This window comes from Copadichromis virginalis, linkage group LG11 (genome assembly GCF_057382275.1).
Source record: "Copadichromis virginalis isolate Kocher_CV1m ecotype Utaka linkage group LG11, C_Virginalis_male_GT1.1, whole genome shotgun sequence".
NCBI classification, from domain to species: Eukaryota; Metazoa; Chordata; class Actinopteri; order Cichliformes; family Cichlidae; genus Copadichromis; species Copadichromis virginalis.
This window is the reverse complement of record NC_140628.1, coordinates 35944249-35961724: the sequence shown is the minus strand read 5'-3', so window position 1 is coordinate 35961724 and position 17476 is coordinate 35944249. Positions and strand designations below refer to the sequence as shown.

The 17476-nt window shown below is 41.7% G+C and overlaps 1 protein-coding gene across 1 annotated transcript in view; it reads right to left on the bottom strand.

Moving 5' to 3' along the window:
- znf385d (zinc finger protein 385D) overlaps positions 1–5235 on the bottom strand; it is a 102756-nt gene extending 97521 nt beyond the window's left edge. Inside the window, exon 1 of the mRNA XM_085472215.1 lies at positions 4954–5235. Within this exon, the coding sequence (XP_085328341.1) occupies positions 4954–4975 (22 nt within the window). The 5' untranslated portion in view covers positions 4976–5235. The remainder of the gene's footprint in view (positions 1–4953) is intronic.
- Between the last annotated feature and the right edge of the window lie 12241 nt (positions 5236–17476).

Genomic DNA, 17476 nt, shown 5'->3' with positions numbered 1-17476 from the left:
TCTCTCCCAGTCTGATGTGCTCATGGGGTGGAGCGAGTGACAGAGAGCAGCGGTGCACAGAGGGAGACATAAAAAATAGAGACCTCCTGCTGCTCTCAGAGAGCTCACTTTACATGTAAATGTAAAACGTCTTTAGCGTGTGTGTATGGTGATTTTAGAGAATCAGACATGAGTACTTGTCCCGCTGTCGAATATCTGTAAATTTTACAGGAACTGATGCAATTATTCTGAGATATTTCTCACTCTGGTGCAATATGAACAGTAACAGGATCACCAAGGTCACTGGACAAATTCCCTGGGTTTTTTTGTGCAAAAATTCATGCCAATAAATTAAATAAACTTTTTATCTGGTCCACAGCATTGGATTGGTTTCCAGCCTTAATTCCACACATATTGTATGGCTAATAATCTAAAGAGCTCTGAGAGTAAAGAATTAAGGTCTTCCATAATTTCCTAAGCCTGAGGTGTAAAAAGGTAAAAGGTAATGCAACAACCACCAGCAAAAGGTCACCATAAAAGGCAACAAGGAAAGAAAACTTTGACCCCAGCTACTGAGCACCATACTCCTTTCATGATACTTTAACACAGTGACAGAAAAGGTCAGGTACAGGAGGCTGTAAAAGCACAAATGGGATACATGTTTCATACATGTCAGAGAACTTCTGTGTGCCTGACTTAGTGACTGAGTAAATCCAGGTGACGGTGTCATCTACTTTGCATCAAGGCTCTCTCCGGAGCCACTCTGAAAGGTCATCGGGTCACATTATATTGAATACTGAAAAACCTGCAAGTCAGAAATGACGAACTTTGCCGGGCCTAGTCGTCTATTTTCCTTTCAGGAGTATCTGCTGAAATCATCACAACTAAAGTAAACAAGCAAAAGCCAAACAAATAGAACAGTAAAGATCACTGGAACAAGAAGCCTGGTTATGTGTCAGGACAGTGGCCTCCAAACAATCTCTCTGGTACTGATCTGTTTACATAGTGCGGAAAGTGCTGGAGCTGAATGAAGACCTCTCTGTGAGCTTCTCGTGCAGGCAATGGCACCAAGTATGCGAGAGCTAAATGTAAGATTTATGAGTTGTTGAGGTTGCAAAATGTTTGTTTATGAAATGTAACCGCAAATTTGTACTTGATGCCACACAGAAAACTGCAAAGAGAGCTTACTGTCTCCCTCTGCAAAATGTGAAACCAATGAAATCAATCAAATAAAATATGAAATAAGATGCAATCGTTGCTTAAATGAAGTCTCAGCAAAGATCTGATAATAGGCTTCATTTACAGTGTTTCTGTGCAATTTTGCTTTAATTAGACCAATACTACTTTCTTTATTTGTACCCAACTATTGGTGCGCTGGATTTTTGATTTTGCGATATTAAAATGGAAACGTTTAGCTTTCTCAGCTTGTCCACCTGACATCGCTCTCGCTCTCAGCAGTGACCGTCACGCTTCAGTTCACTTGATTGTTGTTAATTTAGTATCTCTATCACTAGATTTAGCCGCTGTTCATCCTTTGCCACTTCTTGCTCTCTCAGTGTTGCTTCAACATCTGGCGCCGGGGGAGTGGCAGCCTGTTACAGCAGCTCCTGCTTATTACTGAGATTTTTTTTATTCCTATGCTTTATTATTTATTTATTCTGGTCTATGGGACAAATAACGCCTATCTTATCTTATGCATGAGAGATCATTTTACATGTGAATGCAGCTGAAATCACAGTACAGCCATTGGACTTGGATTTTTTTCCAGAAAAACTGAATCCAAGAACTACGCTCTTTTCTAATTTGTATTTTAAATTAACTGTATGTAAATGGATAAGTATCACTTACTGTAGAGTGATAATCTCATAGAGATTTGGCACTTGACCCTGCTTCCTCGAGCTCAACAAAGTGTTCATTGTTTTTGCCCAATGCTTTACTGTTTGGATTCACTGGGTCTCATCAAATCATTTCCAGCCACAACAGACAGTTCTGTTCACCACAGAAGGCCGTGATAAACACACTCGATGCTGCCCAGTGCCAAAATCCAAGCAGACAAAGTCAGCAATTTGTACGGGAACATAACAATTAAAAAACCCAAAGATTTCGCTGAAGAGTAGGCGGTGCCCAAAGCTGAGCTAAAAGAAAAATATTAGCACAGCTGTCATTTTTTCCCCACATCATGAGAGCAATCCAATGCTAATGATGCTCTGTGTCTGCAGGACATGCAAACACATCAGCATAAAGCAACTTGATAACATTTTAATGTCAGCTGAAGGCATGCTTTAGGGCTTATTTTATTAAAACATAATTCCAATGAATCAAATTAGGCACAATTGAGCTGATACGCATTCAACCTCGGGCTTTTGAAGAAGCTTTTTTGCCCGCTTGGCCCACAAGCGTAAGGATGTAGAGCTGAGATGAGATCTGACTTCTGGAAACAAGATCGGAATAGATTCAAGTTTTCACCCACCGGCCTTTGCTTATCCATTCCTTTTGAGACCGTGTTGCTGCACACACAGTATGAGATGTTAAGAGCAGCTCATTGAACGAGATGTGTGTGTTTGTGTGGTTACTGTATCGTACTGTGCTTCAGACTCTGACTGTCCTCTGCATTGCCCTTCCTGAAGGATTTGCGTATCTGGGGCTCAAGCTTTTTTTACTCCTGCGGCACTATGTCGAGAGAGGGAGAAAGTAAAAATGATGTCTGGAGGACGCCGACTGGCATTAATAATGAATCATCTCGTGCTCGCTCTCCTCCACCTTCTGCCTCCTCTTACTGTCCTGAACCTGGCAGTTCCTCCGATAAGATCTGCCCAGAGAGACCAAGAGCCAGCGCTGCCAGAGAGTCTCAAAATAACAAGCTTGCTCTCGCGCGGCCATCTAGTTCTCTCAGCAAATATAAATCCAATTATTAGATAAATCTGAATTCCCCTAAAAACTCATTCATATGCTGATGACGTTCCAGATATGATTAACACTTTTGTGTTTTTGCGGAGTTTCCTGATTGTATTCTGCGACCCTTAACATGCTGTGAGATCAGCAATACCCTTCAAGCACGCAGCATAAACTCATTTCACCCCCATTAAAATGAACAAAGTGAGTACAAAGGGTAGATTTAGAACATTCTTACTTTTTGAAAGCTACACGTTCACCCATTTTCCAATTAACCTTTACAGGATAAACTCTCTACTCTTGAAATTTCATAAATCTCAGCGGCGTGTGGCATAAATCTGGCTTCCAGCTACATAACACATGCTACCTCTAGTCCCTTCAGATTAGCATACTGTAGTTGTCATGAGTTTAGCCCACTGATAAACACAGCTGTCTATGAATTGGCTCCAACAATCACTTCCCATGCACTCTGTAATCTGAGGTTAACCAAAAAGATGTTTATGTGAGGCTAAACGCCGACCACAGTGGCAAACACACCGGCTAGATATCTTCTGGGCCTCTGACTCAACAGCGCTAATAGCTTGTATGATTGCAGCCCACACTCAGCACCTATTACCCCACTCAGAGTTCATTTACTGATTGTGATGTATGAGAGATTAGCATTTGTTTCTGCTCTGTTTATTTTTATTCCTACACTACTGGAATCTTGTTTCGAAGAGGTCAGCATAAGTCACTTGATATTAATCACCTCAATGGAAAACAAGCTCCAGTTAAAACTGCAGCAATGCAGAGCGAGAGTACAAACAGCATTATTAATCTTTTAAGAGATACCATCCATTTTCTCCATACAGTGCACTCAGGATTGCGTTCATAAATGCTAAACCGATGCACACCCAGTATGCAGTGACCTTTACCCTTTCATTTGTTTTACACTGAGCAGTGGCGATGAGGTGCCTCTTAGTATTCCACCTGATGAGAATGAAAAGAAAACAAGCGTGACCTTCTGACGAAACCTCTGAGTTCTTCTTGGCGTTTTCACTTTCACTTCTTATGATTTTGGGTTAAACGGGCCCAAACTTGAAACCCACTCATCCAGCCCGACCAGCACTACCTTTATTTTTTCTTCGCTATCCAGCAGTTTCACACCTGACCGACATCGACTGTGGATCTCAAAGAGCTCAAGCTGTCTCTACACCTGACAGCTTATTCATTTATAAGCTTCCAGCTCTCCTTTCCTCCCTCCCTCCCTCCTCCTCCTCCTCTGTGTATGGCATAACAAGAGAAAATCCTTCTGATGCTTACAAGCCACGGTCTGTAACTTCAGATCGCTTTAATCCCTTGAATAGAGAAAAGTATTTCATTTAACAAATCGCCCCCTTAGAACTCCGGATCCCTGTGTAATTATTCCTCCGATGTGACTGTAAGCCAGCCGTGAGAAGAGCACTTGACTTGAAGTCGCTCGCGCATTAAGTCTTCTAAAGCCTCCTTCAGTCTTCTCCATAAAAACTAATGGAAGGGGCCTTTCGTCAATTTCTTTAACTAACCTACACTGAATATCAAGTTGCGCCCAAGCCAGGAGACTCCAGTCTTATTTAGATTCCTCCAGAGTGTCAGCTGGTTAAACATCCACAATGAAATCCAAAGCTTGGATTCTCAGCCACCCAGGATTGAGTCCAATAAACTCATACATGAGCTTTAGGAAGGCGTTTACCTGATGAGCAGGTTCATTCAACATTTTTAGGAGCTCTCCGTGAGCAACTTCACGCTTCCAGCGAGCAGCTCCCCTAGCCGCCTTTTTTTAGTTTCCAGAACAAGTAACAGGCAGGTTGTAACATATTTACATTTTGGAGAGGAGAAAATGTGCACTTTCACTCTGCATTTGACTGTGATAAAGCAGCGAAAACACACACGCAGACAAAAAGAGGTCTCTTAGGTTTGTAACTTCACGCTCTTTTCCTGCAAAGGAAACCTGTGCTTTTACTCCCATGCTTTTAAAGGAAGGACTTTGCACTGATTCTCACACACGATGAGGAGGTGCTCTGTGTAAACACTCCACAACCACACATAAATATAGACACTCACCAAAGAACATGCTGCTCTCCATAGCTCCTCAGGCTCGGGGGTTTGCTGTATTTCCTCTCTGGTGCCCTGCCAGTGTGTGTGTGTCCATGGACAGCAGCCTGGGCATGTCTCATACACTCCTCAGGGGTGTGTGTGTGTCCGCATGTGTGTTCAATCCAACAGCAGCGTCAGTGGCCAGTCTGCATGCTGCACTCTGCACGCCGCTGCTGTCTGTGGACCTCCGTATCTGCCTCTCTCTCCCTCTCTCCTCGTACTGGTCCTCCCTTGCCTCTTTCGTCCCCTCCCCTCCTCTTTAGCGCTTCCCTTCCCTCCTCCTCCTCCTCTTATCTTCCTCCTCCTTCTCCTCTCTGGCCCCTCCACGAGCTAAATCCCTGCTCTTCTTTCTTTTCTCTCTCCGAGGTGTGTATCTGCATTTTCCAGCAACAGCTTCTTCTCCACAAATGCCTCTTTCGCTCTCTGTAGTTGTCTCATCTTTGTTTTATGTGTCAACCAAGCCTCTCCCTCTCCTGCGCTTTCTCACTTCTGGTTTCCCCCGCTGTCACTGCTTTATTTGATCGTATTCTCCTTTCCATGCTTCCATCTCCAGCTCGCTCCATTTACTTTTACTTTACTCTGACTTTTCCCATCTTTCTCTTTTGTCTTTCTCTTCATATCTCTCTCAGTGTTTCCACCTCTTTTAATGTCTTTGCCCCTTGTTTTTTGTTTTCTTTCCCTTTCTTGTTGCTTTTCTTCACATTTTGTCTTTTATCAACATCTTTTTCTTACACCGCACATTTGCATGCATACGAAAAACTTGGGAGAAATCAGGTTATGAAGGAGATTTAGCAACACGGAAGCAGACAAAAATGTCAGGCATCAAACTTCTCGATAAGCATTTCATGGAAGCGTTTCAGGCACTCAAGCATTAAGAACAAACTTTGCGATATGAACTAAATTGTGGCAGTCAAATTTCATTAGACCAACAGTATTTTTTTGTCATGTAAACAACAGTAAAATGCATGGGAAATATTTCAGTCAAGGCAGAATTAAAGCTCTGCAGAACATTTTAGTATCGTTTAGCTCATGTTTTGGCTTTTTTCCCATCTTTTTCTTATTATCTTTGGTTTCTTTGCCCTGCTGGTAAACAAATGAACTCCACAGCAGAGCAAGATGACCCAAGTGCAAACTCTTTTCTGTATTTTGAAAGATACCAACATATACATGAATACAAATTGTGTAAAAACAACCACAAAACATTCAGTATATAAACCATTTTAAGATACCAATATCACAGCCAGTGGGATTTTCCATAGTGTCCTGGACGGAGCGCCCACTTACATTTTTTTTCTAGAATAAAGATAAAGTAATTTTATAATTCTTGATGTGTAAGTACAATCATGTAAGTTAAAAAAACACTTTCTCTAAATGAGAGTGCAGGTGTGCATGAAACGTCATACACACTGCACCTGCTGCACGATGGCATGTGCATGGACTCACACCAGTCACTACAACAATGTCAATACTTTATATAGAGCGATGCAAGAAGTAGTTACTTGTGCATTATGATATCGAACATAACATGAAGACATATAAAGCTTATGTTCAACAGACAACTGAAAAAAATACTAATTAATATCCAAGTTTTAGGACTCATTTCTGCAACTCTATAAAGATGTGGTAGTTTCCTACTTTGTTTTTTAATCTATTAATCATGAAACCATGGTGACCTATTGAAGTGCTGATTTGATTTTAACACTATTTCATTGTTTTTGGAGTCATAAGTCATTACATTTAATGGGAAGATGGAGTGCTAAGTTATCAGATAACATTAATAGCCTTCATTAGCAAGCTGCATCCATAAACTGTGTGGGTGCATGCCACAAAGACAGACATCTGCTAATTAGTAATAAGCAACATGCAAATGAAATGCTTTTATGTGACTCACCAAGACTGATGCACAGCCATCTTGGGCAAGCTGTTAAGAGCACAGCAGGACATAATATTAATTATTAAAATTGCTTCAAAAGGCACCAACACACACAACAAACAAAAAAAACTCGATCGAGAGTCCAGTTCGCAGATCCAGGTTAGCTGTGCTGACCCCATTGGTTTTCTAGGGAAACCATGGGGTCAAATTTGACCCCATGGGTTCTCCAGGGTTAAGTTTAGCAGGCAGCTAACTGCTACAGCCAGTATTAGGGTTAGCTTCCACTCAAAGCAGCCAAACACCTAACAATGCAAACTTTAATTCTTTATGCAGTTTAAAGAGGTGAGGTATAAAATAAACATACCCAGAACAGTTCAATAGCAAGATAAAATCTTGCTATTGAAATAAAACAGCTTTTGTACCAGTAACAACATTTTGTTTTTCTGCTGTAAAGTCGATAATTATAATATTGACATCTATCAAGAAGGATTCATTTTTGGAGCCAAACTCAATGGCAAGAGTTGTTTTAAACTTTATTGCCCAGTCATTGAGGTTGACACATGATCTAAAAGCACACACATATCAGCACTCAAGAGTTAAAATGTACCAGACTTTTTGGAAATTTTGTAAAATACCAACAACAACAAAATTTGCTGGTGGGGGCAATTGTGGCTCAAGAGTTGGGAGTTCGCCTTGTAATCGGAAGGTTGCCGGTTTGAGCCCCGGCTTGGACGGTCTCAGTCGTTGTGTCCTTGGGCAAGACGCTTCACCCGTTGCCTACTGGTGGTGGTCAGAGGGCCCGGTAGCGCCAGTGTCCGGCAGCCTCGCCTCTGTCAGTGCGCCCCAGGGTGGCTGTGGCTACAATGTAGCTTGCCATCACCAGTGTGTGAATGGGTGGATGACAGGTTGTGTAAAGTGCTTTGGGGTCCTCAGGGACTAGAAAAGCACTATACAAATACAGGCCATTTACCATTTTAAATATCCAGAGATTTTTCTCTGGGTTTTAGTTGCCTCATATCTGTCTAATGTTAAATAGGCCATTGTGTGCTAACATGTTTACCATGGCAACTTAATGAGGTGATAACATGTTGATGCTATGTTTACAGCTTGTTTGTTTTGACCCGCGAGTGAAAGAATGAATTAATGCAGGATTACCAGGATAAAAATGTTTGGCTGATGTAAAGCAGCAAAAAACATTATTTATTCTGACTTCCATTAACGTCAGACCTTATCAAATCAAAGACAGTGGGAAGGGATTTCTTTCTCTCACACTGACTGGCTCAGCAGTGCTCATTGCTGCCATAATCACAAGCTGAGTGCACTGCGCTTTTTTTCACTTCTTGTTTTTTCTCTCCAAGTTCCAAGGAAGATTAGCTACCACCTGGAGAGTTTGTATTTTTGTAACTGTTAGGATTCTCAGCACCTCCCATGTGCTGTGTTTATTTTAAGTTTGAATTTTCATTTAAAAAGGATATGAGGCATTGCAGTAACGTAGGTAGACAGGCCATTAGTTAAAAACACACATGCATGCAGCAGGTCAGTAATTAGATTTTTTCCATATCCTTAGATCTATTGTTTTCTTTTTTTGGATGATTTGGACTAATGGTACAGAAAGCTCAAAAGTAGTGCTTTCAGTTTTCAATTTTACAAACAGCTAAGATTCAAAGACTTCACTTTGTATCTATTTCAGCATTATTATTCACATGGAGCATATATGATTTTGAAACATTTTGCCTTGCTTCTAATGATGTCTCCACTCTGAAGTCCCAAAAGTCTGATTTCCTGACTTCCTAGTATTCTGCATATATGTCACACTTAGGTGTTTATGATCGTCAAACAAATATTAGACAAAGATAATCTGAGTAAATGTACAATGGAATTTTTAAATGATGATTTCGGTGTTTAGGGGATAAAGGTTATCCAAACATACCTGGTAATCGCCCCTCTTGCTAAATCATGAATTAACTGTTATTTACCACATTTTTTTGTGATTACTGGCAGACCTGTTGAATCAAGAAATCACTTAACTACAACCAACATCATGCCATGAGCCAAAGAAACACTGGAGAAACAAACATCTATGACATTAACTACAGGGAGTGCAGAATTATTAGGCAAATTAGTATTTTGTCCACATCATCCTCTTCATGCATGTTGTCTTACTCCAAGCTGTATAGGCTCGAAAGTCTACTACCAATTAAGCATATTAGGTGATGTGCATCTCTGTAATGAGAAGGGGTGTGGTCTAATGACATCAACACCCTATATCAGGTGTGCATAATTATTAGGCAACTTCCTTTCCTTTGGCAAAATGGGTCAAAAGAAGGACTTGACAGGCTCAGAAAAGTCAAAAATAGTGAGATATCTTGCAGGAATGCAAAATTGCAAAGCTTCTGAAGCGTGATCATCGAACAATCAAGCGTTTCATTCAAAATAGTCAACAGGGTCGCAAGAAGCGTGTGGAAAAACCAAGGCGCAAAATAACTGCCCATGAACTGAGAAAAGTCAAGCGTGCAGCTGCCAAGATGCCACTTGCCACCAGTTTGGCCATATTTCAGAGCTGCAACATCACTGGAGTGCCCAAAAGCACAAGGTGTGCAATACTCAGAGACATGGCCAAGGTAAGAAAGGCTGAAAGACGACCACCACTGAACAAGACACACAAGCTGAAACGTCAAGACTGGTTTTTCTAAGGTTTTATGGACTGATGAAATGAGAGTGAGTCTTGATGGGCCAGATGGATGGGCCCATGGCTGGATTGGTAAAGGGCAGAGAGCTCCAGTCCGACTCAGACGCCAGCAAGGTGGAGGTGGAGTACTGGTTTGGGCTGGTATCATCAAAGATGAGCTTGTGGGGCCTTTTTGGGTTGAGGATGGAGTCAAGCTCAACTCCCAGTCCTACTGCCAGTTTCTGGAAGACACCTTCTTCAAACAGTGGTACAGGAAGAAGTCTGCATCCTTCAAGAAAAACATGATTTTCATGCAGGACAATGCTCCATCACACGCATCCAAGTACTCCACAGCGTGGCTGGCAAGAAAGGGTATAAAAGAAGAAAAACTAATGACATGGCCACCTTGTTCACCTGATCTGAACCCCATTGAGAGCCTGTGGTCCATCATCAAATGTGAGATTTACAAGGAGGGAAAACAGTACACCTCTCTGAACAGTGTCTGGGAGGCTGTGGTTGCTGCTGCACGCAATGTTGATGGTGAACAGATCAAAACACTGACAGAATCCATGGATGGCAGGCTTTTGAGTGTCCTTGCAAAGAAAGGTGGCTATATTGGTCGCTGATTTGTTTTTGTTTTGTTTTTGAATGTCAGAAATGTATATTTGTGAATGTGGAGATGTTATATTGGTTTCACTGGTAAAAATAAATAATTGAAATGGGTATATATTTGTTTTTTGTTAAGTTGCCTAATAATTATGCACAGTAATAGTCACCTGCACACACAGATATCCCCCTAAAATAGCTAAAACTAAAAACAAACTAAAAACTACTTCCAAAAACATTCATCTTTGATATTAATGAGTTTTTTGGGTTCATTGAGAACATGGTTGTTGTTCAATAATAAAATTATTCCTCAAAAATACAACTTGCCTAATAATTCTCCACTCCCTGTAACATCTAACAGTATTGAAGCTTCCCAGGAGTGACCGACCTACCAAAAGTACCCAAAGAGCACATCAGTGGCTTACCAGGAGGTCACAAAAGAACCTAGAGCAACATTAAAGAACCGCAGACTTCACATGGTTCACGTAAGGTCAGAGTTCATGATTCAACAAAAAGAAAGAGACTGGGCCAAAATTGCATCAAAATGACATCAATGGGAGAGTTTAAGGAGAAAACCACTACTGACCAAAAGCAACCTAAAGGGTCGTCTCACATTTGCCAAAAAAACATGTGGAAAATATCCTGTTGACAAGACAAAAGTTTAACTTTCCAGAAGGTTTGATTCCTGTTATATCTGGCGTAAAAGTAACACAACATTTTGGAACATCATACTACCAGTATAATATGATGGTGTGATGGTCTGGGGCTGTTTTGCTGCCTCATCACTTGAAAGACTTGCCGTGGTCAATGGAACCACAAATTCTGCTGTCTACCAAAACATCTTGAAAGAGAATGTCTGGCCATCCATTTGTGACCTCAAGCTGAAGCACACTTGGGTTCTGCAGCAGGACAATGATCCAAAACACACCAGCAAGTCCACCTTTGAATGACTTAGGAAAAACAAAATGAAGACTTTGGAGTGACCTAGTCAAAGTCCTAACCAGAATCCAATTGAGATGCTGTGGCATGACCTTAAACAGGTGGATCACACTCAAAAACCCTAAATTACAACTATTCTGCCAAGATAATGAGGGCCAGAATTGCTCCACAGTGGTGTTAAAGACGCATTGCCAGTTATCGCAAATGCTTGATTGCAGTCATTGCTGCAATCAAGGGTTACCCAACCAAACGTGGGTTTAGGAGACAATCACTTTTTCAAACAGAGACATGAAGGTTTGGATTTTCCTAATCATTTAGAAACTGCATTTGGTGTTTACTTGTGTTATCTTTGTTTAATATTTAAATTTGTTTGATGATTTGAAACATTTAAGCGTGCCAAACATATGAATCTATCCATCCATTCTGTTCCATGTATTCTTTTCAGGGTTGTGAGGAGGCACTGGAGCCCATCCCAGCTGTCGTAGACCATTCTCATTCTCATTCACAGATATTTAATTTCCAAGTGGGAGAAAGCCAAAGTACCCAGAGAGAACCCACATAAACACTGGGGGAACATGCAAACTCACACAGAAAGACCCTAGCCTGATGGTGGGATTGAACTCAGGACAATGTTGCTGTAAGGCAACAGTGATAACCACTGTGCTGCTCCTCAAACATATAAGAACACAGGAAAGCAGGAAGAGACAAAGACTTTTTCCCACCACTGTATTTCCTGTTATTCAGGTTTCTCTAATCACCTGCTTTAATTGCAGGCTGTTTATTTTTGTTATGTTAAAGAAATCACTGCCGTGAGGCAACAGTATCACAGTTACTTATGTGCATTGAGTAGCCAGACTGATTATTGTTTGTCTTTCTCGCTCTCCTCTTTTTCCTCTTTTGTTTTCTCTCAAATACCTACACACTCATTCCTAGAAAGTCATTCTGTTGCATTTCTCTCACTTCTCTCTTGTTTTCCTTTCACTTAGTCACTCTCTCGATTACTTTTTTCATGATTTGTCTTCTTCTTCTTCTCCCCTTCTCTCTCTCTCTCTGGCTGGTTGTAATCAGACTCAACAGGAGATAATATGAGGCTGCTGCTCTGCTGCTTTCCTCTTTACTCTCCACACACAAAAAAAAAACCCCCACACAGGGTCTCTAGAAATGAAACACAGGAACAAAATAATCTATAGATTACTCTACCCACAGTCAAATATAAAAAAAGACTCACTGTGACATATAGAAGGTGCAATCAGAAAGTTCCAGGTCTCCACCTATACAATAGAAAACCTGCCGGATTTAAGTTTGTTCCCTTCAAGGTCGTCTCCTTGTGTATTGTTGGACCACTTCCAGCACTGCTGGTATTTTTAGATCTCTCACCGGACTTTGCATTGCAGCGGTACCTCTGCAGAGCACCTTAGAACTGAAATTCATTTTAGAGAAATGGCTGTAGTTGCAGGGAACCAAAAATCTACAGTTGGTCCTGAGGGGTCCTTCCAAGGCCAGATGAGATATATATATATAAAAAAAAAACACCCAGCACGCCCCTGCGGGCGGTTTATCCTTCAAGCTCGGGTCCTCTACCAGAGGCCTGGGAGCTTGAGGGTCCTGCGCAGTATCTTAGCTGTTCCCAGGACTGCGCTCTTCTGGACAGAGCTCTCCGATGTTGTTCCCGGGATCTGCTGGAGCCACTCGCCTAGCTTGGGAGTCACCGCACCTAGTGCTCCGATTACCACGCGGACCACCGTCACCTTCACCCTCCACATCCTCTCGAGCTCTTCTCTGAGCCCTTGGTATTTCTCCAGCTTCTCGTGTTCCTTCTTTCAGATGTTGCTGTCATTCGGAACCGCTACATCGATCACTACCGCCGTCTTCTTCTGTTTGTCTACCACCACTATGTCCGGTTGGTTAGCCACCACCATTTTGTCCGTCTGTATCTGGAAGTCCCACAGGATCTTAGCTCGGTCATTCTCCACCACCCTTGGGGGCATCTCCCATTTTGACCTCGGGACTTCCAGATTATACTCGGCACAGATGTTCCTGTACACTATGCCGGCCACTTGGTTATGGCGTTCCATGTATGCCTTGCCTGCTAGCATCTTGCACCCTGCTGTTATGTGCTGGATTGTCTCTGGGGCATCTTTACACAGCCTGCACCTGGGGTCTTGCCTGGTGTGATAGACCCCAGCCTCTATGGATCTTGTACTAAGCTGCAGAGCGGAAAACTAAAAGTGGAAAACTAAGGCTCCTTTTGGAGGCAGACCATGACAATATTTCAAGTAAAAGTCCCTTTGAGGTCAGGGGTTGAAATTGGACTTTTTAACCCTATATTTCCACTGTTTTTGAACCCTGTTAACTTATTACATACACAAAGGACTGAAAAAGTGCATTAAAGGCCTGCTGAAAACCACAACCAAATAGTTTTACTGCTACTGCTACTCCTGCTACTTTGAATATCAGTATCAGTTTCAAACCTCCACCAATTTAAAGTCTGTGATGTAGAACAACAGAAACAAGCATCAATAATTTGACTGTTGTATCTATTTTATGATGATTCAGTTGAGAAAACTTCAAAAATTGCCTTTTGGGTAAGCTTTCAAGAGTCATATCATCATGGTGGTAGGTGGACAGTCAAAACAAGTTATATGAAATGCCTCCCTTTTATCTGCACTTTGATATCAGATTCATCATCTAGTTTTGATTTCTTAAGTGACAAAATAACCATGGTAATGTTGATGTTAATGCTGATAATTTAAATTTTGAGGGGGTTAGTTAAGAACTTTTTCAGATTTGGTTGATTTTATACTTCGGATGATCCACTTGTGAGCATCAGTTGTGTTGATGTAAGGTTTAATAGAAGCTTGTGGTTTAGGTTAAAATGTGCCCATTAAGTATGTAAAGATTATTTATTAAGCGCTTTTCACAGACAGTCACAAAAAGAGTATTAACCCCGAGCACTGAAAGGAATGCTCAATTAATATATCTATATTAACTTAAAGTTAATGAAATCCTGTTTTGACTGAGCCCATAAACTCATACGGAAAGCATTTACTGAGGTCACACATCAAGGGAGCTGAGGGTCATTTTCTCAAAGACTTCTCTACAACTGAAAGTGTTTGTACAACCCGAGGAGTCACCTCTTGGTGCCATTAGAAAGAAAAGAACTTTAAGGTTCTTCTTGGCTCCACTTTTCACACCCAGAGGCTACACCCATCTTTCACATACAGTCTGGCTTAAATGTGCCACAGAGGGGATCCGACCGAGTGTCCATACGACAAGCTGTGAGAAAGCTTGATCTTACGATTGCACAGCACCGACACCAGACACCCTGTGCTTATTTCTGAGATGCCAGCAGCTTAAATAAAACTGGAGTATCTGACCCTGTGGACCTGAGAACAGGCTCTGCTCCGTTTACTACAGCCTAACCTACAAACACTCATATGTATCATTTTTACAGCCTTTTTTCTGCAGTCCAGGTGTGCTACTGTAAGGCACACACATGCATACACACATACACAGGTGTCCAAAAGAACTGTCATCACACACAGACCAAAATATACATAAACAACATGTAGTCAAACTCCGTGTAACATTCAGTTTGGTTGAAGTTCTACTTTAGCAGCAGCATAAAAGGCCCTGTTAGGTGATGAGAAATCTCTTCTAAACAACAGTAAGTCCTGTCAAACAAAGTGTCTAGCTTTTCAAACTTTGCCTTGCATTTCTGGTGTGGTTCAAACGAAATCATCAGTGCACCCTACAGGCTGAGGGCTGGGGTAAAATTTAACATGTGATTGCTGCTTTCCATGTTTTTTGGTGTTTTCTGTTTTTTTTTTTGTTACTGTCATAAAATGTTGTAGATTTGTCTGTTGTAGGCTTTTTGTCAGCAGCCCCTCATAGGGGAAGTGGCAACAGACTGTTACACCAAAAATGAAAAACGGTTCTCAAAAAATCTGTTCTCAACCCAAGATTCATTTTACACCACAATGTCAACAACTTACTTTACACTGCCTCAGGCAAATTAACCTTCCACTTGTTTGTGTTAGACTACACAGATGAGCCAAGCTCATTTGGAAGCTGGGAAAAGAGAAAAAGGTTGGCGCATCTGACATCTGACTCATGGGTCCTGCTTTTACACCTGATGTCAATGTGTAAAAGAGTTAGGCAGGGCTTTCCAACACTAACAAACACGACTGTTCCCAGGCTGAGGCGAGCTTTGTGAATGAACATTGTTTGCTTTTAATTCGCTTTCTGCTGCTACTTATAGCTTTGCTGCCTGTGTTAGTGGAATACCTGGATTTTGGACTACCTCACCGACCGACCACAGTATGTGAGGACTCAAGGCTGTGTGTCGGACAGGGTCGTCTGCAGTACGGGGGCCCCACAGGGAACGGTTCTGGCTCCGTTCCTCTTCACCATCTACACTGCAGACTTCTCCCACAATTCCACCCAGTGCTTCCTGCAGAAGTTCTCTGATGACTCTGCAATAGTCGGCCTCATCACTGATGGGGACGACAAGGAGTACAGAGGACTGACTCAAGACTTTGTGGACTGGTGCCAGCTGAACTACCTCCAGATCAACGCCAGTAAAACCAAGGAGCTGGTGGTAGACTTCCGCAGGCACAAGCATTCTCCACTGCAACCACTGAACATCCAGGGTATGGACATTGAGACTGTGGACAGCTACAGGTACCTTGGTGTTCATCTGAACAACAGACTGGACTGGACTCATAACTCAGACGCCCTCTACAGGAAAGGGCAGAGCAGGCTGTACCTGCTGCGGAGACTCAGGTCGTTTGGGGTGGAGGGCCCACTCCTGAAGACCTTCTATGACTCTGTGGTGGCTTCTGCTATCTTTTATGGTGTGGTCTGCTGGGGCGGCAGCATCTCTGCTGGGGACAGGAAGAGACTGAACAGGGTGATCCGAAGGGCCAGCTCTGTTCTAGGATGCCCTCTGGACCCAGTGGAGGTGGTGAGTGACAGGAGAATGGCGGCTAAGCTGTCATCCCTGTTGGACAACGTCTCCCACCCCATGCAGCAGACTGTGACAGCACTGAGCAGCTCCTTCAGTGGGAGACTGCGGCACCCACGGTGTGGGATGGAGAGATTTCGCAGGTCTTTCCTCCCCACTGCTGTCAGACTCCACAACAAAGACTTTAACTGAACAAACACACACATCCACACATGTGCAATAATACTAAGTGCAATAATCTTTTCTGGCATCGTTGTATTTTTACTCAGTTGTATATAGCATTCGTATTCTATTTTTATCTTATTGTATATTTTTATTCTATTTTATTCTACTGTATATAGTATATTATTTTATTCTATTCTGTACAGCTGTGTACTGTATTTATTCTTATTGTATTCTAATTTTTGCCTCATAACTTTTGCACTGTCCACTTCCTGCTGTGACAAAACAAATTTCCCACGTGTGGGACTAATAAAGGTTATCTTATCTTATCTTATAAGGTGGGACTCATCTTCCTTTTTTCTTGCTAGTGTGTAAAAATGTACATGATGCAGTTACACCTTAGTGATATCACAATGGAAGCCAGAGCTTAGTCTCACCTAATTGGAGATGTGATCTGCAAAACAACTTAATTTGCACCTCTGTTATTAGTTTCACAATTTGCCTTAATTCTGATCTGTGAAGCATGTCAGCATTAAGAAAGAGAACTGCTGATTGCAGTTTGAGCAAACAAAATGACTCATTCATGCATGTCATAGGGCTCTGAGTAATATTTCATCATTCTTCAGATACTGTTAGCTCTTTGAGTGGCCTTTATTGTTGTTGTTGTTATCGCTCTCAAAGATATTTTGTTTTAAACTGCTTTTATTTGTTTTTAAATGTTTGTACCTCTGTACCTCTCTGAGCTTCTTCATCCATACATACCTTCCCGGTCCCTCAGGTTGGCAGACCAGCTCCTCCTGAGTGTGCCCAGGACTAATCGTAAGCTCAGAGGGGATCGGGCGTTTGCTGTGGCAGCACCAAAATTGTGGAATGAGTTGCCTTTACATGCTAGACAGGCACCTTCCTTATCTGTTTTTAAATCACGTCTTAAAACATATTTATTTACCTTGGCTTTTAGCACAGCAGGACTTGTTGACGTCTCTTAATATATTTTCTTATTAATTATATTATTTTTAATTTTAAGATATTTTATATGTAATTTAAACTGTTTCCTCTCTGTTTTATATTTGTAGCACTTTGGTCAACATTGTTGGATGTAAAGTGCGTTATAAATAAAGATGCTATGCTATGCTATATTACCAATGAGTATCCTTCTATACCTGTGTACCTGCACACATACACAAATGTTCCCTCCAGTAGAAGTTACTAGAGTTTTAAGACTATTACTGATATCTGGTGATATCAGCCAATATTTTCTTTTCTTTTAGATGCAGAT